At 32.1% G+C, this 23,877-nt stretch overlaps 5 protein-coding genes across 6 annotated transcripts; 2 read left to right on the forward strand and 3 right to left on the reverse strand.

The window, feature by feature from the left end:
• Positions 1-2,057: 2,057 nt before the first annotated feature.
• On the reverse strand, positions 2,058-3,203 carry LOC102581832 (dirigent protein 25-like). Its single transcript, XM_006363294.2, has one exon. It carries the CDS (start codon positions 3,125-3,127, stop codon positions 2,117-2,119), a length of 1,011 nt encoding a protein of 336 aa, XP_006363356.2. The 5' UTR covers positions 3,128-3,203; the 3' UTR covers positions 2,058-2,116.
• Positions 3,204-4,226: 1,023 nt separating this feature from the next.
• Positions 4,227-6,885, forward strand: LOC102582160 (NADH dehydrogenase [ubiquinone] 1 alpha subcomplex subunit 2-like). Its single transcript, XM_006363295.2, has 3 exons — positions 4,227-4,361; positions 4,437-4,543; positions 6,486-6,885. Exons 1-3 carry the CDS (start codon positions 4,276-4,278, stop codon positions 6,587-6,589), a joined length of 297 nt encoding a protein of 98 aa, XP_006363357.1. The 5' UTR covers positions 4,227-4,275; the 3' UTR covers positions 6,590-6,885.
• Positions 6,886-11,876: 4,991 nt separating this feature from the next.
• On the forward strand, positions 11,877-16,248 carry LOC102582485 (ras-related protein RABE1c). Of its 2 annotated transcripts, none has more exons than XM_006363297.2 (9): positions 11,877-11,961; positions 12,144-12,236; positions 14,449-14,521; positions 14,644-14,744; positions 15,185-15,250; positions 15,429-15,526; positions 15,618-15,680; positions 15,765-15,857; positions 15,928-16,248. In XM_006363297.2, exons 2-9 carry the CDS (start codon positions 12,164-12,166, stop codon positions 16,009-16,011), a joined length of 651 nt encoding a protein of 216 aa, XP_006363359.1. In that variant the 5' UTR covers positions 11,877-11,961; positions 12,144-12,163; the 3' UTR covers positions 16,012-16,248. The 2 variants fall into 2 exon arrangements, with proteins under 2 accessions (XP_006363359.1, XP_006363358.1); XM_006363296.1 differs by having other exon boundaries at positions 11,896-11,961; positions 12,130-12,236.
• A 1,265-nt stretch (positions 16,249-17,513) lies between these two features.
• LOC102583697 (zinc finger protein ZAT11-like) lies at positions 17,514-18,220 on the reverse strand. The gene has a single exon (XM_006363299.2). It carries the CDS (start codon positions 18,123-18,125, stop codon positions 17,610-17,612), a length of 516 nt encoding a protein of 171 aa, XP_006363361.1. The 5' UTR covers positions 18,126-18,220; the 3' UTR covers positions 17,514-17,609.
• A 2,954-nt stretch (positions 18,221-21,174) lies between these two features.
• Positions 21,175-21,917, reverse strand: LOC102583367 (zinc finger protein ZAT11-like). Its single transcript, XM_006363298.2, has one exon. It carries the CDS (start codon positions 21,789-21,791, stop codon positions 21,297-21,299), a length of 495 nt encoding a protein of 164 aa, XP_006363360.1. The 5' UTR covers positions 21,792-21,917; the 3' UTR covers positions 21,175-21,296.
• Between the last annotated feature and the right edge of the window lie 1,960 nt (positions 21,918-23,877).

A 23,877-nucleotide genomic window follows, 5' to 3' on the forward strand; every position in this document is an offset into this window, starting at 1 on the left:
TTTAAAAGTCTTCCTTTCTTTCTTAAACTCTGTGCCGAGTCAAACGACCTCACATAAAATGAGACGGAGGAAGTAATATACATTGGGCCCGCGCTGGCGCGGGAACCTAATAACTAGTTTAAATTATGTTAGCCTAATAATGTAACCTATAAATACTGAGAAGAAGGTAGAAGATTCCAGAGATTTAACATACCAAACACCTGAGTTTTTTGAAGTAGAATTGCACTCTAGTGATTACAAATTGACAATACATAAGCTAAAAAATCGATAGTAACAAATTTATGTTTTTATATATTAGTATAGTATATGATATACATAAACAATAATTTTTTAATATAAATAATATATACATTTTTATATATTTAACTGACCAATCAAATATATAACTTGACCTACCTTTATTTTATTTTATTTCCTAATCCTAATAAATAAGAGAATATTGAACTCTAACTCCACCAAGAACTTCCCAACCGTTCCCTTATGGCCTACTGTTTCTCCTGCTTAAGCACCACGTACCCCTAACTAATTAATTTCGTATCATACTCTTTTTATTTTGAGATTAATCACTTCTACAACTTTCAAGAAATCACATATATGTGTAAAATTAGACAAAAGTTCAAATATGAAGGTATGAGTTATATTATAGCGGTTTTAAACCACCACTTTATACAATTAAAAAGATCGCATTTACTAATGAATATTACGATTTTTGAAAACCGTTATAATAAGATTGTAGTGTTTTTTTTAAACCGCCATTAAAACATTGTAGTGAACAATATGTAAAAATGACATTGCAATTATCTTAATTTTTAAATAATAGTGAACGAACACGAAGACTTGAAAAAGGTTTGATTGTTACTTGGAATAACACAATCAAACTCTCTATTACCTCTCTTAAGCTTTAATTTTCATACCAAATTCTCCGACATTGCTATTCTTTGACTTTCATACCAAATTCTCCAATTTCGTTCTCTTATATTTCATTTTCATACCAAATTTCTATTTCCACCATTTTCACACTTTTACGTTGCAGTAACTAAGAAAACCAATCAAAAAGAGAGAATTATAAAGCAAAAAAAAAAAAAACAATAGCAGAGGTCAGACTTATAGTTGAAAAAAGGCTTAATACTAAACTCTACATTAAATACAAATTTCGGTTCAATATTCTTTTTAATCAAAATATATCTTTTATCACATTATAATTACATTTCAAGCATTTAAGTTATATATCTAATATACAATATATATATATATATACACGTACTTCGTCTATATTTAATAAAAATATAGATGACGAAGAGTACATTTACATAAGTTTCCATAATTGTTTTGGCGTTTTGGGCAATATTTATGAATAACAAAGACCTCAAAAATACCGTTGACATAGAAAAAAAATCGTAAAATACAAGTTATGCCTTATAAGACATAAGTTCGGTTTTAAAATAATACGTCTTAAGAAGTTCATTACCCACAAATAGTTATGCCTTGCAAGACATAAGTTGAGTTTCACAATCCACAAAGTTATGTCTTCCTAAACTTATACGGGACAAGACAAAGTTTTCTAAACTTATGCCTTATGATTTAGATACTACACAACTTATGTCGGATAAGAATTCTTAAACCTTTTTGCCTTGTAAAATTATGTCATAATTAAGAGTACTTTGACGGACAATTCTTCACTAGATGAGAAACAAGAAAAAAAAAAAAACCAAAACCCCACTAATTTGAGGGATAAAAATTAAACATCACCCTAAAACAATAAAGAGAATCCGTACAAAAACATGTCTTTTGTAAGACAAGTTGATATTGGACTCAAAAAATTGTAGAAGCTAGTAATTTGGTGGTTTTGGTTTAGCACATCCGAATGGAGTCAGAATTCGAATCTTATGTATTTGGGATTATAATTTTTTTACGTTATTGAGTCTAGATACAAAATTTTGAATTAAAATTACCAATTTTTCATCGAAACCATAACATAGACACTAGCTACGCTCCGTCAATGCGATCACCAATACACGCTTGCTCAATAACAAAATTCATACTTAAATAAACTTCAATAATACATGTAAGCAAAACACAACAATTAATACAAAAGCAATAAATTATTAGAAACAAATTAATAAGCAAGATAAACAGTAATATGTAACAAAGTCTCCACACCATCTGTCTCTTGATTTGCAGCTGGAAATGTTTTGACTGTAGCAAATCCCTTAGCATTTACATACTTTCCAGTTCCACCCATAATAGCAAGATGTGATTCTGAAACTCTAACTCTGTGAACCCCAAAGAAACTCAAACTATCACTATAACTTCCACTATGAAACATTACTGTAAATGCCATTGTTTGACTACTTCCATCTTCTGAACTAGAAATGTAAAATCCTTGAGATTTTCCAACTAACCCTGAGTTGAGTTCATGACCTTCTGTTAATTCATCGTCAAATACAGTCAGTGTACCAAACATGAGTTTTTGGAATGTTACTCCTGATCCTAATTGAGCCATGTTTAAGGCAGGGTATCCGTTTCCTCCACCGATGATGTTGTTGCCATTGTTTTGAACAACGTTGGGAGTTGTCCCACTTAGGCCGGTGAGAAAAGGAATGTTGTTGTTGCTGATGATTCCGCTGTTTCCGTTGTTGACAGGAACACCGTTGTCTACTGCTAGAACTGCACCGTTTGGCTTAGCGAATGGGACTTGTCCGCTTAGTGATGGGTTGGTTGCTATACCCGTTACCGCTATTGCTGATGGATTTGATCCTCCTAGAATGTCGTGCATGAAGAATGAAAAGATATGATCATCTTCACCTGCTACAACTGGTGCTGCACCAGCTGTAGCAGGATGGTCGTCAGCACCTGCATGTACTGCAGGTGCTGCAACACCTGCATGTACTGCAGGTGCTGCAACACCTGCTGGTGCTGGAATACCAGCACCTGTGACACTAGTACCTGTAGATATTCCTGAAGCTGGGGTACTCTCGTCAGTATCATCAGGAGTGTCTGGTACAACGATGGGCTCCTCATCGAGGATTCTACGTGCTGAGGCGGTGGAGGTGATTGTGAGAGCTAGAATGACAAGGAATATGAATATGGATTTGAGTTGAAAAGGGTTGGAATTGGAGGTTGTCATTTGGTGTAAAAAGATTAATGATATGGAAGAGAGATGTTTTTGGGGTTTGATGCTTCAAAAATGATTCTTTTGAATTTGATGAAAACAATGAATTGATTATGATCTATATATATATGCAAGAAAAATAAAAATGGAGGAGATTTGAACACTTTAAGTATGATTAGGATAAAGGGAGTTGATGAATGATCATATGGATTAGGTATTATAACCATTCCACACTTTTTCAAGTGCATTTGTTGTAGATTACAAAACTAATTTTCGTGTTACAAATGTGGATTAGGTGTAGCAGAGTTTCCTTTTTTGGTGTTTTTGGGCTTAAGTATGAAAATCAGTAAATTAGGATGACTAAAAATCTGCATTATGCGTTATAATGTGTGTATAATCTGTGCGTTTTTATACACACTTACATACAATGAGTATACACCGACCATAGCTACAAATTGCTATGATTTGACAGGGAAATTTTCGAGTGATTTACAAAAATGACTTACATCTTATGGTCTTGGATTTTGTGTCTACCCATCGATTGACAAAACTTATAAAATGACCTCTATTGTCTGTCAAGCATAAGTTGTAAATTCAAATTAGTGCAACAAACGTGCTCAATATTCCAAACTTTCGTCCCATAAGCAAAACTAATTTATGTATACATTAAAATTAGTATAAATTATAGGAACCACATATTATAAGTACTAAATAACATCCTATCCCTTCTAGTTTTCTATTTACCAAAAATCCCTTAAAAATGATGTTTGCGGAATACATAGCGTTGTGCACGGGATACATTAGGTTTGATACATTCCACATAGCGGGATACATAGCGTTGTGCACAGGATACATTAGGTTTGATACATTCCACATAGCGGGATACATAGCGTTGTGCACGGGATACATAGGTAAATAAGGGATTTTTGAAATAAATAGGGATAAATGGATATTAAGGTAAGTAAAGGAGTGTAGTTAAATAATTTGTCCTTAAAATTAAGTTAGCGACGAAGGTCCATTTCTAAAAAAGTTTGTCATGTTATATGGTCCTTATGTAATGAAAAAGGCCCATTATAAATTGGTCCAACTGAAATGGCCCAAAACTAACATTTTAAGAAGAATACAAAATAGTTGAAAGGAAAGCTTAAAATTAAGAAGAAAAAATGGCGTGGAGAGCAAATCTATCTCGTAATCTGAAGGAGCTTCGTGTTCTTTTTTCTCCGTCGTCTGTTGAAAGCGCTGCAACTAGGTTTCTGCTTAATTTCTCTATTGTTTTTCCTATTTCACAACATTTTTTTTATCTAATTTGTTTGATATTCAACAGGTCGTTTATTGAGAAGAATTACACAGATCTCAAGACTCATAACCCCAAATTGCCTATTTTGATTCGTGAGGCTACTTCCATCCAGCCCCAGCTTTGGGCCAGATATGGTAATTCTCCTCCGTTTTATTTTTTAGCTTCAGACTTCAATTTATTTGTCTGGTCTTAGATTAAAGTTGCCTAGAATGTACCAAAATTGGAATTATAGTTTTCGAATTGAAACGGAGGGAGTAAGATTTACTTTGTTAATGTTTTTCATTTTTTTCGTATTTAGGCCTTGAATGGGGTAATTGAAGCAGGTTTTTAAGTTCTTGTTTTTAAAAAAATGAGTCTTTGATTCATTGTATATGATTGGTATTAGACATTTTTTGCTTTCGTTCAATTATGAGGAAAAATTGTCCTATTTTATGCATTTTTACATCTCAGTAAGTTGCTGTTTTACTTAAAGCTCATAACTTGTATGTGGATTTGTACTTGGCTAACAGTCTTAACATATGATCTGGTTAGGATATTGATGTTAAATTCCCCACATGAGAAGTTTAATCGAAAATACATAAGTTTCCCCCTAAACTTGTATGGAAAAATCATTTACGCACGCAAACTTTACAAACCATCTATTACCTCTCTATTCTTGTTTGAAGTGGAATTAGTATCCCTTGAAATGTCACAACCAGAATTTGTCTTGGTTGTATACACGTGCTGATACGCATTCTCTCCTCAAAAAGTCCCAAGCAAAGTCACAACCTATTTTCTTTAGGGGAAGAAGATGAAGCAAATTTTTCTCAGGCTAAGTCAAATTTGCAGACACAGTCACCAATTTGAAGACTTTTTTCTTGGAAAAAGCGGCATATTCATAGCTAAAGTTTGGAAAACATTTCAGTTGGGTTTCATAATGTCGGTGTTTGGTGGTGAAGTGATGGTCTTTGTGCAAGAGAAAGAAAGAAAGGAGAAAGTAGTGGTAATGATCAAAATTTTGAGTATAGTAGATAAAAATTCGCCAGTGGTTTGGTCTTTTAGGTGTTAGCCATTAATCTTTTATCCTTTTAGTAATACTGATACATTAAAATTTTAAATTGTAGTTCTTCAAAGGCAAAGCTGATGAAGTTTAGAGTTGGCCAAATACATAGACAACCCCTTCAGAAACAGCCTCTCTACCCCACAAAGGTTGATACTACGTACATTACAACCTCCTCATACTACACCAGTGGGATTATAGTGGGTATGTGTTGTTGTACATACACATGCTCTAAATTCTAATGGTGCCCCATTATAGACACAAATAACCCATTTGCAGTGACGTAGGTTATTTCCTCTTCTTAAATTGATTATATCACAACAATTAATCACATTTATCTGCACTTTTTTAAAAAAAGGAAGCGAAATGGTCCATGTATTTTTATGTTGTTTACACATGTAGATGAATATTTATGAACACATTTTTATGTTGAGGTTAAGCGTAACAACGAAAAAGAAATTGAAGAAAGACAAGATTTGTTTGGAAGAAAAAGAAAAAAATTGTGAAGAAGTTGTAAGATAGAATTGGTCGAACCGCCGGAGATTGTAAGGAGTTTGAAGATGAAAGTGCCAAAAAAATTGAAATGTTAAGTGAATATAGTTACGCGTCGTCCATTAATTTGGTGTTTTGCCACATTAGTTGTATGTTTTGTTTTGGTAGGAACCATCATTGAGGTGCTTAACAGTTTACATTTTTTATGTACTTAGGTTTCTAATAGGTAATTTTCATAATTAAGGTGTCTAAATGAAAAAACGAAGAAGAAGAAGAAGAAGGTGACAACTTTAGGGGGTTATCTATGTTGTTGGCCTTTAGATTTCAAATATTTGACAAAGTTGATGAAGTTTAGGTTTCGACTTTTCTAAGACAAACATTTTTTCATCTTCGAATTGCTTAGTTATGCAAAGTGATGTCTATTCCCATTTCTTAATCTCATATTCTCACCTTAGAATTGCTATAAAGTTATCCTAAGAGATGTTTATTCCCCCTTCTTTCTCTCATATTCTTCACATACTCATGGACCTTCTGATATGTAACAGACCTCGGAGTTGAAAGGGGCATCCAACTGGAGGGCTTGACAGAGGAGCAGATCTCCAAGGCACTTGAAGACCTCGTGAAAGTAGGGGCATCACTTAAATCGTGATGACATAAAATTTGTACAACAGTCTTGAGTATCCTCAACATAGTGCTTTCAAAATAATCTTAGTCCACTCCATTATTATGAGTTAACTATAATATGCATTAACATTTACCAAGTTGGTCATCATTGCTGTCCAAACTCCAAAACCCATAATATGCATAAACATGCAACATCAGATATTTGGATTTTGTTTACTGTGGTTTCACTATTTGGAAAACGAAGTGTTTGATGTTCTCTGCCTTTTAGCATCATTTCTTGTGTTGTTGTGCATTTGATCCAATGAGATTGAGATTCCATCAGTTGCATACTTGGTCAGTGTTTGCTGTCCATGACACGAAACTCTTGCTCCCGAAACTGACTCTGTTGCAATATATATACTTGCTTTCCTAGCCAAGGCCATTTCGAACATACTATGAGTAACCGCTATCTTTAGGTACGGATGCACAGAAACTCTCTTCAAGGGAAATGAAATTGATCTTTGTTTTTTTTTTTCATTTCCAGAAGCTAAAGTGTTAATATACAGTCTGAGTTCAAGAATGTTGACATGGATGAAATGTTTGTTCCTTTATATCTAAAAGATTGGACTCTGTGGAGTAATGATACTTGAGCTTTGTGTTTACCTATCCATTTCTCTGTTTTAGTTCTTTTTCTTGCAGCTGGGAATTGAAATACAAAATAGAAATAGAATTAACTACTAACTTTTTCCATATGCAATGTCTGAATTTTTAGCCAATTTTAACGTCTGTTTTGGTCATGTATAATTGAAATCTAGGCATATAATTTAAATGGTGCTAGATGAGTTTGTTAGATTTGTTGTTTTGACGAATTAATAATTGGAGTTTTTACTTAATGTTATATGAAACTTATGTTTCAAATTTGGGCTATATTTGAAATGAATTTGAGTGTTGAATTGTTGAAATTTGAAGAAGACACACGTGATTGAGATTTAAGATAATTTTCACATATACTTTAATCATGTACGACTAAAATTAGACACAAGTTTTTTTTTTTTTTAAAATATAAGACAGTATATATCTATCTAAACATTATTGGAGATTTAAGTATTGAGACTTGAGACATTAATTTCCTTTTATTACTAAGTCTATTATAAATGATACATCAAACAAGATCCATAAAAACCAAGGAAAATAACTAATTAAAGACTTGCACCTTAGAGAATAGTATTTGAATAACATAAACTCCATGATGTGCATTTATATTTGGAAAACTTCAAGAAAAGGAGAAAAGAAAATTCCTCTTAACAAAAACACAAATATATCTCTAAATTAAATAAATAGTCTTGAATCTTAAGCATGGTGCTTAAATTTGCCAAAGGATATGTAGTTGCCCAAAAGAAATTGTCACTTCATGATAATAATATGTGATCATCAACATCTTCATCATCATTGTGATCCTCCATTTTTGAAAGAAGATAGAAGGATTAAGGGGAAAAAAAGAAGAAGAAGAAGAAGAGTGATATTCAAAGAGAGAGAGAGAGAGAGAAGGATTGGTATGAATGGTTTAATTTAACTATAGAAAAAGGTTGGTGGAGGGAGGATCTTCTAAGCATATGCTTCAACCATTAACTTGTCTTTCCACATCTTTTTCTTTCTTTCTATATAGTTATTGTTTATTCGGTGTCTCTTATATTCATATTGGACTTCGATTAATATGAATTCGTGTTTTGTAAAACACATTTAAAGGAGAACGCTCCCAAATGAGGCTTTTTACATAGTTAGACCTCAAACTTGAGACTTCTGATTAAGAATATTAAAAGAATGATCTTATCAATCTCACCATGAGTACCTTTATTGGTATTCTTTTTAATTCTTATATAACAAAAGCTGTCATCCAATCAAAGTTTTTTGTTATATATCCCATGCTTTGTCACCACAAAGTTCTGTTCTAAATTCCAGTTCCCTGGTTTCATTTTATATATAATGCCCCTTGTTTATTTTATATTGCTTTTTTTTTAAAATTGTGGTCATCTATTTGTCGAACCACTATGCATTTTATTATTTTACTGTTGTTAATATGCTTGTTTGTACTAAACTGATTAGTTCCCTTTTCTTTTACTATATATAAACAATTTAGACAAGTGTGTACAACTTCTGTAAGGAAACCCAATTTGTACATACTTCATGATTCTTTAAATACTTGTCTAGTTTGTTACGTAAAATGTAAGATTTCTATAAATAATGATAAAATTGTTTATCATTTTACAAATACCATAAAAACAACATGAGAACGATTTTAGATTATTTATTTTTGTAACGATAATATTAGTTATAACTTGCTCGTAAAACTATTTTTAATCGTCAAGTTTCAAATATGTATGCTCTTATGGTATATAGCTTATTACATTTATAGTCGTTGAATATCTGCTACCTTAAAATTTTGAATTTGTCATTGTGTAATACCATAAACTAATTGACTATGAACACACGATTTAAAATTGAAGGAGAAAGAAGAAGAGAATATAGTTAAAGGATTGTGGTAGAGTAGTAAGTACTCATTTCATTTTTAATTTAGAGGTCTTAAATTCGAGTCCTGTTGGATACGAATTCGTCTTTGTTAGAGAGTAGTTTAATTTGTCAATAATAGCAGAGACTTATTGATATATGAACCCCACATGGAATTTGCTGGCAACAAGCTTTACATGTTTCTTCTTTTGCCAGAAAACGTCAAAAACAACAAGTGTGTTTTGTCAAAATCTGTCGTTTTATAATTGGAAACATCAATTTGCCCCTTCCAGTCGTTGAATCATACAATTGGTTGAATATGTCCATTATTTAATACTACTCGTATTATTTTTTGAGGAAATAATTTAAACACTTGTTTCCGCAATCGCTTAAATTAAGAATAGTCGATAAATATATAATATATGTCAAGAGCGGAGTTAAGTAAAAATAAGTGTTTTCATTCAGAACGGTTTATATGATTAATTTACATGTTTAGTTTATGTCCGAAAGGTATCGAATGATTTCAATTCCTTCGATAAACAATTACAATTTATATAATACGATTTAATTTTTTTCGTAATATTATTGTATTTTCTTGACTCTTTTTTTTTATATTGACTTCTTAAAATTTTAAATTTCTTAATGAAAATTTTAAATCCATCACTAATATATGCATAAAACGTATATAATAACTAATACATGTTATAATATATATTAGAATAAATAAACAATCAATCCAATCACTATTAGTATAATTTTATTTTTTTTAAGCATACATTGTAAGAAAATCTTTTTCAACTACGCAAAGTACGTTATACTAGGGTGTAAATAAATACATTAGGGAGCAATAGATAATTACATTAACAAGATCCACCCAATCTAATTTGTATTAGTGATCCATCAATTACCCAAGTTAATTAATTTCTTAATTAACTTGTCAAGACAAAAGCTTTGACTTTTCACACAAAACTCGTAATACAAAAGTCAACTACTTTAACTCATTTTATTTATTGCAAGTTTGCAACCATCATAATTAATTTTATAGCAATAAGGACGTAACTTATTTGGTCTTTAATATTGTTGCCAAGCTTCTTGTTTTTTTAATGGTGTATAATTTTTATAAAAATATGGTAGCTAGTTGGGTATATACAAAAAATGAGAATCTTTTGAAGAGACAAGAGATTGAAAGAAGCTTTCCCCGTTTGTATTTTCGATAAGTGAACATTCATAACTTTTGTTTATAGGGAGAATGATATAGTTGAATTTGTAGTAAGGTTAAAAATAAGTGTCTTGATATAACTTGTTACATTTGATTATTAACAATTAAATATATTTATAAAGAACAAAACGAAGATAAATAAGTAAATAAATAAAATTATATGAAACAATAAATTTCCGATGATGAGTGTTTGCATTGAATCTGGTGATGTTGATCTCAAATTCGAGATCGTTCCAATAGTAAATGCTATGAAGTAAATACTTAATGAAATATAGAAGGCTTGAAGCACAAAACTAGTAGTATATTGCTTTGTATTGTTCAGAGAATGATCCACTTATAATTGTGTTATAAATGCTATTTATAAGTTTTTATAGATAATAAACCAATAAGAAAGTTTCACTCAAAACATAAAGTACTATGAACAATGGTTGTTGTCCATGTGAAAATGTCATTAATAGAGCCCAACTAATATTTCTCTGTTGCGAATAAGGTATTAATTATATGATTACGATTATATCTAATGTCTTAGTCCTTTTTGTCATATTATCATAACACAAGTTCTTTTCAGGATCACGATTTTTCATCTTTCTTTATGACGATTATTATGTGACTTTAGAGATTTAATCAAGGTCGATTTGCACCGAACACATCCTCGAGTCCAAATTCTGATCCAATATCCTTGAGCATCCTTTGTTGGTGCCACATGTCCACCTCTTGTTCTGTCATGCATACAAATTATTATATTTTTAAATTCTCATTACGTAGATAAGTTAATTATTAAAAAATAAAACAAAAGAAAGATTAATAGTTTAAGTAAGAATATTCGAATTTAAAACTAAGAGTAGTTAAAAAGGCAAATCATGTGGAAGTTAGTTTGTATTAGATGGAACCGACTATTCCTGGTAGATTAAAAGGCAAAACAACACTTGTACCGAATATCTTTCTACATTTTTTACTTTATTAAACACTTTCCACCTCTAATACACAACGCACACATTCCTTGTCGTTTTATTTAACTTTCTCAATATCCAATCAAAACGCGCCACACCAAAATCTTTCGAAATTTGTTTGTCCCATTTTTCTTTTTACTTGATTCAACAAGTATAACCGTACTATTTTTTAAAAATTTCAATGTTTTACATGACCTTGTTTAACAATATGATTAAGAGAGAAGTATTAGAAACACTTCTAAACTTGACACAAATTATTAATTTTACCCCCAAACTATTAACAATCTTAAAAATACTCATCTTTTGATTTACTAAACTTATATACATCCCCGACCAACCACATAACATAGCAAATGGTCTCAAACTCTTGTAGTAGCATGATGCTCTTAATAAAAACCCGAGAGAAATGTTGAAAAACCCCTTAAACTAGACGAAAATTTAGAGGTGTATTTCACTCATATTGTAGGATCAAGAGTGTATTCAAGTTCAATTAATCAAGTAAAAAAGTATATTCAAGGCTATCAATAGTTTAAGGATGAAACTAATGATTCACGTCGAATTTTGGGGTGTTAAAAAACATTTTAATACATCATACATAAAAGTCAAGTCGAAACTGGACAAATTAATTGAAACGGAGTACATTAATAAAAAAGCGCGTGATGCCTCGCCCTTAAACAATTTGCTAGGCGCACGCAGCACAAAGTGCGCATATTAGCCACCCTCATCGCATCGTGAACCTATTTGGTAACCCCTTTATCTCTCTGAAAAAAATCATTGATTAGATTCGTTCTGTAGATTTTGATCTGATTTTCGTTACAGATTTTCTTTCTTCATTATAAATTTGAATAGTTTTGTGAATCCAGAAGGGTGCTCTTGTGTATATAATTTTCATAATATACAAATTTATTTAAGGAAAACACTTTTAGGAGCTTTTGTTGATCCTTCAATGGCCGCACCACCGGCAAGGGCTAGAGCAGACTATGATTATCTCATAAAGCTTCTTTTGATCGGCGATAGTGGTAAGTATTGTAACACATTTTCATTTCTAATCCCTTTTCACAGATCACAAATTTGTATTTTCATTTTTTTTTTGTAATTTAATTTTTTGTGGATCTATGGCTGCATTTCTCGGATCGGTGATTTGACTTATGTTGTGATCTAGCTTCTTCTTAGAAAATGCATTTTGGTTTCGATGTGTCTATGTTTTTTCTAGATTTGGTTCATTTTTCTGCAAATGATCTTCCGGTAATGACTCCTAAGAGTCTGAGTTGAGCTTGTTGCACCGGGATTGCCTAGTAATGTTTGCATTTTCTGTGTGGTTTGCGAGCTATTGCATATGAGCGGGTTTAGGAATTTCTGTAAAAAAAAAAAGAATTTTTGGTAATGAATTTGGGTGTTAATTAACTAGTAGGTTTGTTATATTTGTACCTGTGACATGACTAGGGATTTATAACAGTATTTTAAGAGTTAACAGTATTCTTGAGCCCACACGAATAATTACTGGAGAAACAGTGATTACAGCAGATTATTGCTGAATAGAATTTGTTGTTTTACATGTCGAAATCAGCTGAATCGTCATGCTGCATAATTGGTCCCAAGTCCAGGAGGGTTGTGCATTCAAATAATTTGTATGTGTGGGCTTACCTGTGCGACTACAAGGAGATTCAAGAGTTAATAATGTATATATATATATATGGAAAAAGATGTTTTTGCTGTGTTTGTACAGTATGTTTCACCAGTTGGCTGTGGCTTCGCCATGGGTTGTGCTAGGCATGCCAGCTTAAATATAATTTCAGTATGATGAATTGTCTGAATAGAATGGAATAGATACTGAGGACTCAACGGAAATTAACTAATTAGATGTAGTTGATCGATTGACAATTTATCAGGGTCTATCAATCTAGTGGACGTGGCGAGGGATATATTTTACTTGGTAGGTTTTTCCTTCATTGCTTGTTATTAAGAATTATCAAGCAATGGTTGGGATCATTCATGTTTTAAAGAGTCTCAGGATGAGCTTCTCTCTTTAGCTTTTGCCATCTTATAAAATGTCCACGGACTGACTAAGCTGCTGGATTTGATAAGCCGAAGGAATTTTCTTTTAGTTACATCTTGCTCCATCACCTTTGTCTTTATCTAGGTCTCTCTTGTACCATAGATGCAAATAACACTATGAACAGATTAACAATGTCTTTGAGGAGGATTAGGCTGTCAGCAGCCTGCATAATAAGAACAGGAACAACAGCATTGGCGTTTGTTTGCATCAGTTACTGTGACTCTGATTAATGGAGAAAATGTGGCATCCTCTGCTTATACTGTCAGTGTGTATACTTGTCAGGTTAAGTTGGTTGCTATAATCTTTAATAATGCTTGCTTTTGTGGTTGTTTCTGAAGTTAATTGATATGTGGGCCTTTGAGCTTGAGGAGATGGTACTTTAGCTATTCACTAACAATCGTTTACCTTAAAAAAGTTATTTCGTAAGTATCTAACCAAATTCTGATTACCTCAACTGCTCAGAAATGATCTGCATTACCAGCAAATATCTTCTGCAGAACTATCAGACATTACCATGTTGCTTTATCTATTGCATCCATGACTCTATGGTCATTCAAATTAAACACAAAATATGAGTTTTAAATCTTCATATTGGTAGAACATGATTTTGAAGAATGACAGAATGCTGTAGCCAAATTTATCTGTTGGGTGTCCTGTTTGTTCTGTACATAACTAGTAATGTCTGTGCTCAGTAGGAGTAGATGATATTCTCCTCTTATGATCAAGAGAACTCCTTTATTCTCCTTTTGGGATTCTTGGCTGGTTGATCTTGGTCCATACAACATTTCTATTTTTTGTGCTGTAGTGGTGGTGTGTGAGGTGGGGGTAATCATGATGACTGTTTATCACCTAAAGTTTAGGTAAGACGGGAACACTTCCATATGTTTCTTTTTACCTTTTTCTTTTATGTACTAGGTAGGATGAAAACTTCTGTTTGGTATTTATTTTCCTTTTCTTTAGGGTATACCCTAAAGCTAGTTAAGAATTGGAACTTGCCTTGTACCTTTTCAGCAAACTTATTTTCAGTCACCTTTTCTCTTGGAAGTTCTGAGCTTCTTATTTTGCATCCTCTTCATTGCACTTGGAGGTTATGTAATGGCTTTGCATGACTTTTATAGAGAATGATTGTGGATTGTTTTTTATAACCAATTGTTTCTTTGATGTCTGCACTGCAGGGGTTGGTAAGAGTTGTCTTCTTTTACGTTTCTCTGATGGTTCCTTCACCACAAGCTTCATCACAACTATCGGGTGAGTTCTCTCTCTTAGTTATACTTCTGTGGTAATTGCTTCAGAATGCCCTTGAGAATCATGTGCCTTGTTTTTCTGTGTACAAATATTTCTTAATGCTTGCTTCTATTTCATTTTGTCAGAATTGATTTTAAAATTCGAACCATTGAGCTTGATGGAAAAAGAATCAAGCTTCAGATATGGGATACAGCTGGTCAGGAACGTTTTCGGACCATCACTACTGGTATGTTGTCATGGTTGTTCATTGATAAAAGTTCTGATGGTGTTACATCAATGTTGTTATAAAGGAGTCTGGCATAAGAGGTTATAAAGGAGTCTGGTCATTATGACTGCGAGAAGTTTATTCCATTTTTGTTTTCTTAATTGAATCTTCTTTAGAGAAGTTCGGTCTTGTGATGTTTTTCTTCCCCTTTTGTTTCTTCCCTGCGTTTCCATGTGACCGTTTATACTCTTGCCCCCTATGAAGAGAGCCGGTTTTAATTGATATTCTCTATCATATTATTTTTGCAAAGTTTACGAGTTGTTATCCTTGTGCCTGTTTCTCATCTTCATGAATAAATTGCTTTCGTATTAAAAAGAAAAAAATTTATCCTCCTTAGATCCTTGTGTTTTGTTTGCCTGTGTACTGATAGCTTCTCTTTTTCTGATTACAAATTTCTCCAGCTTACTATCGTGGAGCCATGGGTATATTGTTGGTGTATGATGTTACTGACGAATCCTCCTTTAACAGTAAGGTTCTTTATCCTGATTCTCCTATAAACTCAAGGTGTAGTTCATATGCGAATACTCACCCTTTTTAGGATTCAAGTGAATCGATTGCATAATTCCATAACTCTTTTATCTGTTTACTGTCATTTGTGCAGTATACTCATGTGTATGGTTTCTAATTGTTTCATCCTACCTGCAGACATTAGGAACTGGATTCGTAACATTGAGCAGCATGCCTCAGACAATGTCAACAAAATACTTGTAGGGAACAAGGCTGACATGGATGAAAGCAAGAGGGTAGATTTTTGTTTGGACTGATTTTTTATCAGTAACTTTTCCTCCTCCCCTCTGCACGTGTAATATTTGGCCAATATGAACTTTTTTGTAGGCTGTCCCTACGGCAAAGGGTCAAGCACTTGCAGATGAGTATGGAATTAAGTTTTTTGAAACTGTAAGTATGGTTCAACAGCCTAGAAAGAAATGCTGGTAGGTCTTCCTGTACTAAATATAACTCTGTTAAACATATACCCTGCAGAGTGCAAAGACAAATCTTAACGTGGAGCAAGTTTTCTTCTCAATAGCAAGAGATATAAAACAAAGGCTTGCAGACACAGACTCCAAGGCCGAGGTGAATAACTTGAATACACTTAATATTTTTGGAAATTCCAAATACTGTATGCTCATTGTTGACATTGCAGCCGTCAACGCTCAAGATTAATCAACCAGAAGCAGGAGCTGGAGGTGGTCAAGCTGCCCAGAAATCAGCTTGTTGTGGTTCATAAAAATGGTTAGAATATGAGCTCAAAAGCTAAAGTTGGAGGGCGGTAGCTTTGTAATATCTTTCTTTATTGGTCATTCTTTTGAAATTTTAACGTGTGAAAGATAGGTTTGAGTATTATTTGTTGCTAACACCTTTCCAGTTTCCTTCTTCATTAGCTTTCAAGGACCTGTAACCTAGCTGTTTGTTTATGTGTACAACTTTTATTATGGCATGGGTACCTCAAACTTGATACTACTAACTTTAATCTGTAATTGCCAATAATAAACAATTAAAGGTAAATTCAGGAAGTGTAAATACATTATAACACTCAGATAAAGTGACCAAGCAAAGGTAAAAGATAGGAGTCAATAACTATTCTATTATATATATATATATATATATATACGTAGAGACAGTAGAAAAGTAAATTGATCGTAGAAATCTGAGGATAGAGCTGGAATTCTGTGAATGTCATGAGTGTGTGATGCGGTATTATGTAGAGATATTTAAACCTGAACCCATATTCTATCCCGATTATACACCTTTGAGGAGTTCTCCAAATTTTTTATCTTTTCTTCAGGTCGATAATTCCTTCTTTACGCCATGGAATTGGAACCCAAACCAGCTCAACAATGACACAACTTCTTATCGCAAGCACTACATGACTTTCCAAGATGCCACTTCTTTCTTTGAAAAATTTGACGGCTTCAAATATGTGCAACACAAGTAGTTAGTTCACTATCTGTTTTTTTTTTGTTTTCTTAAAGAGAAATCTCTTTTAGTTTTGTGTAAAACATTGTTAGAGAAAATCTCTTATAGTTTGATTTTATTGAGCTCTTTTTCCTAGTATAACTTTTTGTTATCATCTACCTACTTCTTATAGTTATGTCACAAAATTAGACGTTTAAGTTAAAAGTTCTATCATTGAAGGAGTCAAGATTTTCATTAAATTGTTCAAAATATGAAAAAACAAACACTTGAAGAAATCAAAGGGGTTCAAATATCTACTATATATATACATAAAAAATAATTTTAATCATATATAAACAACATAATTTTTTTTTACCAAAGAAATATCGAATATGAACCCCTCGATCCTACCTAACTCCATCCATGATTTCAATTTACTAAATAAGTGAGATCCAGCCGTCCACTCTTAACTAGAGACTTTCGGTTTGAGCTTTTTTTTAAAAAAAAAAAAAAACTTTTGACATGGAGTCTTTTTCTTTGGCCTTAGTGCAAATATGAATTAGTAAGTTTCAGATATGTGATCTTAAAAAAGAAAATCTCATTACCAAATTAAATTTAACTTTGTGCAGTTAGAGTTTGCCTTACCAATTTATTTTGTCACAGCGATGAATACCATATTTATTTAGGTTAACTAAAAACCTATCTTTGGACAATAATAGGGCATATCAAGCACATTAAAATCGAATGGTCTTCAGCTTTTTTTTACAAAAAAACTTTGTTTAGAATTTTTTTTTATACACAAATTTGAATTAGTGAGTTTTGAATAACAGATGATAAAAAGAATTCATCGTAAATTTATCTTGACATAAATATCATCATAAAAGAATTAACAAATTGGTAGCAAATTTCCTAATTCTAAAGGAAGGGGATTTAAAAAAAGCATCGCAAAACAGGAGATGCAATTGGTGTTGTTGGCCATAACTTGAAATCAACATTATCATCACGAGGGGTTAAGTTTAAATCCAAACAAAAAATCCTCTTGATGCTATTTGACTTCTTCAAAATCGGAATCATCGTCTGTTCATGAGCTGTAGTTTTATTAATTTCATCACGATGACGCCTCATGTGTCCACCTAAAGCTTGACCCAAAGAAAACTCCATACCACAAATAGAACATTTATGCATCTTGTTCTTTTTGTTGGTTTGAACAAGAAACTCTCCGAATAATCTTGATCGTTTATTATGACTTGCACGATGACCTCCTAAGGCTTGAAAAGACGGAAATCGTTTATTACAAGTCTTGCATTCAAAATCATTAATGTGAATATGAGCTGATAATGAAGAAGTGTTGTTGAAACGAGACAAAAGCGCCATTAAGGCACAATTAGCCATGGCCTCTACTTCAATTTGCATATTGTCTTCTCTGCTTCTTTTCATGGATGTCATATTATTGAAGATTTTTACAAATTGTATTATCAAATTTAGAAGTTTGAAAGAAAGATTTGAAGTTAGAAGTTTAAGAATATGATACACTTTGGCTGGTGTTGCTTCACCTATATATATAAAAAAAAAATAGGTTGGAAAACAAGGTTTGCGTGTGTGAAAAATGAGACATATTAAGTAATGTTGTTTGACTTTGTTAATTTGTTAGTGAGTGAGTCAAAGAAATACAGTTGGTTTACAAGTGGAACCAATTGATATGAAATAAGCAGTTGGGTGTTGCTGTTTGACCGTTTATTATGACTTGCACGGTGACCGCCTAAGGCTTGGAAAGACGGAAACCGTTTATTACAAGTCTTGCATTCAAAATCATTGATTTCATGATGATCTAATGATGAAGAAGTGTTGTTGAAACGAGACAAAAGCGCCATTAAGGCACAATTAGCCATGGCCTCTACTTCAATTTGCATATTGTCTTCTCTGCTTCTTTTCATGGATGTCATATTATTGAAGATTTTTACAAATTGTATTATCAAATTTAGAAGTTTGAAAGAAAGATTTGAAGTTAGAAGTTTAAGAATATGATACACTTTGGCTGGTGTTGCTTCACCTATATATATAAAAAAAAAATAGGTTGGAAAACAAGGTTTGCGTGTGTGAAAAATGAGACATATTAAGTAATGTTGTTTGACTTTGTTAATTTGTTAGTGAGTGAGTCAAAGAAATACAGTTGGTTTACAAGTGGAACCAATTGATATGAAATAAGCAGTTGGGTGTTGCTGACGCGTTAGTCAATAGTGTGAAATGGCAATATTTTAGGTCAACAAACAAGAAGTACTCTCTCACCTTCTATCCCGATTAAATTTGGATCATGCACTACATGATTAATTTGAGGTGACGCTCGAACATCTGGTTAAGGGTGAAATAATATCACCTATACACCACAATTCATGTTTTAAACTGAATAAATAAAAATAAATATTTCTTTTCAATATAGTAGATAAGTAAAAATGAACAAAGTATATAAAAGTTATTCCATTTGTCCAATAATAGTTGTTTACTATTGACTTGACACACGCCTAAACTCTAAAGAAATAATAATTAATTGAGGAAATATTACTATATTACCCTTTGAATATATTGAATTTTATGTTTTGGGAAATGTATTAGCTATTGAAGTAAAACAAACACAAGAGAATAAAATTATCTTTTAATAATTCAAACTGGACAAGTACTATTGAACAAGTATTTTAAGTATGTAGTGGACAAGTAAAGATGAACGGAGAAAAATATATATATGTGTGAATATTTTCCCCAATATATTAATGTTGGCTTCTTCTAGAACACTTCCAAGTTGTTTCATGAGTTTGGGTTCGTTGAGGTTTCTAGAACACTTCCAAGAGCTTTCGTAAGATTTACACTTGCAAATGTAAGCCTCGATAACGACAATTAAACGTTTCTTATAGGCTTGAAACAACATCATTTTTTATCTCATAATTAATTACTCTATTTATTTATTTAACTTTTTCTAGTGTATGTTTTTAAAAGAATTAAATTTATTATTTAAAAAAAAATTGATCTAGTTTAATTGTCATTCAATGTAAGTTCAGTTGTAACAAGTATTACTTCTGTTAAGAGGAAAATATTTAATTAGCTCATTTAAAGCATAAAAAATGTATTATTTACCTAATACAAAAGATTAAGGGCAGAGTGAAATTAACAAAAGATTAAGACATAAATAATAGTAGAATGGTCAAAAACTAGCTTTTCTATTGAATGTTTCGTAAGGAACGTGTCAAAAAATTTATGATAGATAATTTAAGAGAGTGTGTGTAATTTTCAATTAGCAGTTGGAATACTTAGAATATTCTTTGGTATAGATTATATTATATGTTTCTTTTTTTCCTTTTCCTATGTGGCATACTATTACTTTATTAGGTGCAGCTATAGTGTGCTTATTTTGTGTATATATTATCTACAAATATGTTTACTTTTCTATTTTAACATATTAAGAAAGTACAATTTATATTTTACCTATTATATTTTCAATTAATTACTTTGAAAAATGTAGAACTTCTTGAAAATCTTAAGTTTTTAATTCATCCACTTCATAGTTAACAAGGGTAAAATGATAAATTCACTATATCAATAATTTATTTTCTTAATAGGTGTGTCAATTCAAAAGTGAACAAGTAACTAAGGATCGAGGAAGTACAAAACATATGAACATTTTCGTTCCAAATGTAAATAATGTAACATGTGGTGTGATGATTCTGTAATTTCATTAATGTCCATGGTTACATTCTGGACCCACTTAATGGAAAAAATTAAACTTCTACTCTCTTCGTTTCTATTTAGTTGTCACCATTTTAGGTTCATGCTCCTTAATAAAGTAGATAAATTTATCATTATACCTTTATTTAATTTTCTCTTGAATTCATATTTTCAATAAATGAACATGAATTAATTTACTTTGATTAACTAATTTGACCAATGAACATTGATAATTTACTTAGTTTTTCTATGTTGGTCAAATGTATACATTCAAGGTTGATATTATGAAATGAAAAATTCTCCCTTTGTCCAACAATACTTGTTTGCTATTGACTTTGCACACTTCTTAATTAAGAAATTATCGAATGACAATTTTACCATATCACCCTTTGAATATAATAATTACAATAAATTGAAAAAGTAATAAAGAAATGACTATAATTAATGATAAGGGTAAATTAGGAATTAAGTATAAAATTATCCATTGATTTCATAAAGTGAATAAGTATTGTTGGACATTTCAAAATAGTGTAGTTAATTATTATTGGAGAGGGTGTATTAAAAAAACATTTATTTTTAATAAGGACGATATGTAAAGAGAAACAGAGGGAGTATGTTATACCCATACCTGAGTTATTTCATTTGCATCACATTTGATTGAATTATATGTAAGTTCGATTTTATTATACCAATAATCAATATTCTCAAGGTAACAACAAAATCAAACACATGATTTGTAAATACCTTAATCCTGGGTGATATATAGCTAAGATTCAACATATACAAAATAATCAGTGAATAACTACTAATTAAGGATTATATATACAACAAAATGAATGGAAAGAATTCCACAAATAATTAATTAATTCGCCTAATCCTAATCAAAATGAATTACAAGCTGACTTAAATAAATATTCGCAAGACGGGCGATGGAGCCTCTTCCATCGGCCATAGCTTCAAATCATCATCAGGTTTTATGTTAAAGTTAACCCCAAAAATATTAATCCTCTTGCTGCTATTCGACTTCTTCAAAATTGGAATCATCGTCTTTTCATGAGACGTAATTTTATTAATTTCATCACGGTGACCTCTCATATGTCCGCCTAATGCTTGACCCAATGAAAACTCCGTACCACATATAGAGCATTTATGCATCTTATTCTTTTTGTTGGTTTGAACAAGAAATTCTCCGAGTAATTTTGGCTTTTTATTATGACTTGTACGATGTCCACCAAGGGCTTGGAAAGATGGAAATCGTTTATTACAAGTCTTGCATGCAAAATCATTGTTATTGTTGTTGTTATTGTTTAAACGCGACAAAAGCATTAAGGCGCAATTAGCCATGGCTTCTGCTTCCACTTGTCCATTATCTTCTCTGCTTCTTTTCATGGTTGTCATGTTTATATGGAATCAAGAATCAAAATATAAGGATTTTTTTTTTGTATATATAGTAGTAGGTTTTTGAAACTTTGGAAGAAATGAGAGAATTTAGAAGTAGGAAATAATACTTTTGTTGGTGTTTGTTTCATTTCACATATATATAGGCAAAAGTTGTATGAGGAATTTAATATTAGTACGTGTCATTCAAGTTTTGTTGTTTCCTTTTTCTTGTTGATTAAGTTTGTCACATATCTAAAATTAATGAGTCGTTTTCAAAGTAGAATTTGTTGACTCGCCGCGTTTAAGTAATAAAAAAGTAATGTGAGTGGGAATAGTATTTTTCAGGTAATTTCTATGAGGTTTCTAAAACATGACGCACTCCTTTCTAGGCGCAAGTGCAAACGTAGCCTAGAAAAGACATAAACGCTTACCTTACACCAAAACAATATCCTTCTCCGTCTTAGTTTATATGAGTTAGTTTAACTTGATACGGATTTTAAGAAAAAAGAAAGATTTTTGACACTGTGTTTTAAAATGAGTGATAGATATTAGTGTGACAACAAAAGACATTTTAAAATTAAATTATTACTTAATTTAGAAATATATCATTCTTTTTAAACTGATTATAAAGAAAAGCGAGTCATAAACAAAGACAAAGGGAGTAGCATATTTCTGATTAGATAGTCAAGTTTTTAAGTTTTTAATCGCATAGCCAATATATTTTTTATTTTTTGTAGTAGTGATTAAAAAAATTGGTACACGATATTATATATTAGTATATAATAATGTACAAACTTTTGATAGTCTTTTTATAGCAATATTAAAAAATTTAAAATGCAAGATTATAAACTCAATATATATAACATTATATATAAAAAAAACTAGGGTACTGAGGATCAAAAACCATATGTGATGGATACCCATTGTTAAGTTGTGACAACACCTGCATCACTAGCAAGTGTCGCCTGATTCCAGTCAAGCAACGTTCCCCTATTGGCACTCGCTTGCATAGCCTGATTCCAGTTTGACAGATTCTTAGTATGTTATTAGTATGTTACGATCCAGATCGCCGTGATTGATACCCACACTAACCCTTTGGTGGGAGAACCATTACTACAACCCGTCTAAGCAATTTTTAAGAGACTAAAACATATAAAGATACGGAAGCAGGTTTAAATGACTAAATAAATACGGAGTTCCCATAAACTCCGAAGGTCTAACAAACAACTATCGCAGAAATTCAAACCCTAGAACTGAAAGTCATTGTACCAAAAACTCTATTAACCAACAAGTCTAAGAAAAGGGGGTGCAACCCCGAAAACTACACATAAACAAGTCTAACATATAGTCTGAGTCCGAAAAGAATGGACTAAACTAGTGATGGATCCATGGCAGCCTGAAAGAACTGACTCACCCTTGAATCCGGTATCGATCAAAGATCTCCTAGCTGAGGTCTGTCAGTAGCCGCCTGAAGATGCCCTGTACTCAACAAAGAAAGAGCAAGTGCAGTATCAATACACAAATCACAGTATACTGGTAGGATCACGCAGCTACTTCGGTAGGCACAATATACGCAAGTAATTACAACACAGTAAACATACATATACAGAAGGCATAATTCAGTTATCATTTTAGGAGTAACATACAAATTCTCAATATCCATGACAATTAGATATGAATGTAATAATCACAAGTGGTTCTCTCATGGAACCACACCCAAACTGTTAGTGCGTCGGAACGTGACACTCGATCCAATATATGTGCCAGAACGTGATATTCGATCCAATATATGTGTCAGAACGTGACACCCGATCCAGTCAGCACAACCACAGTCACAATCACACTCATAATGAACAATGCTCATAGTCGTACAATCAAGTAATTAATAGGTTCAGGGCATGTAATTGTTCACACATAATCAATTCATTAAATTGATTCACATTTCCCATTCACATACATGCACGCATACAATGAAGCAATTAACCGACATATATTACACAACAGGAAATCAAACTATCACCTACCTCAAAATTAAGCCTAAATACTCCTAAGACACGTGAGCCTTCCCTTTCCGGAGTCTTTCATCTCGTTCTTGATCTAAAAC

This window comes from Solanum tuberosum, unplaced genomic scaffold (assembly GCF_000226075.1).
Source record: "Solanum tuberosum cultivar DM 1-3 516 R44 unplaced genomic scaffold, SolTub_3.0 scf00433, whole genome shotgun sequence".
In the NCBI taxonomy this organism is placed as follows: Eukaryota; Viridiplantae; Streptophyta; class Magnoliopsida; order Solanales; family Solanaceae; genus Solanum; species Solanum tuberosum.

Excerpts from the sequence above, each read along its gene's own strand:
- LOC102583367 (XM_006363298.2), bottom strand. The coding sequence starts at position 21,791 with ATGACAACCATGAAAAGAAGCAGAGAAGATAATGGACAAGTGGAAGCA.
- LOC102582485 (XM_006363297.2), top strand. The coding sequence starts at position 12,164 with ATGGCCGCACCACCGGCAAGGGCTAGAGCAGACTATGATTATCTCATA. Across the intron at positions 12,237-14,448 it reads TCTTTTGATCGGCGATAGTG|GGGTTGGTAAGAGTTGTCTT; the intron begins GTAAGTATTGTA and ends TCTGCACTGCAG. Across the intron at positions 15,681-15,764 it reads GAATTAAGTTTTTTGAAACT|AGTGCAAAGACAAATCTTAA; the intron begins GTAAGTATGGTT and ends TATACCCTGCAG.
- LOC102582160 (XM_006363295.2), top strand. The coding sequence starts at position 4,276 with ATGGCGTGGAGAGCAAATCTATCTCGTAATCTGAAGGAGCTTCGTGTT. Across the intron at positions 4,362-4,436 it reads GTTGAAAGCGCTGCAACTAG|GTCGTTTATTGAGAAGAATT; the intron begins GTTTCTGCTTAA and ends GATATTCAACAG. Across the intron at positions 4,544-6,485 it reads CCAGCTTTGGGCCAGATATG|ACCTCGGAGTTGAAAGGGGC; the intron begins GTAATTCTCCTC and ends GATATGTAACAG.
- LOC102581832 (XM_006363294.2), bottom strand. The coding sequence starts at position 3,127 with ATGACAACCTCCAATTCCAACCCTTTTCAACTCAAATCCATATTCATA.
- LOC102583697 (XM_006363299.2), bottom strand. The coding sequence starts at position 18,125 with ATGACATCCATGAAAAGAAGCAGAGAAGACAATATGCAAATTGAAGTA.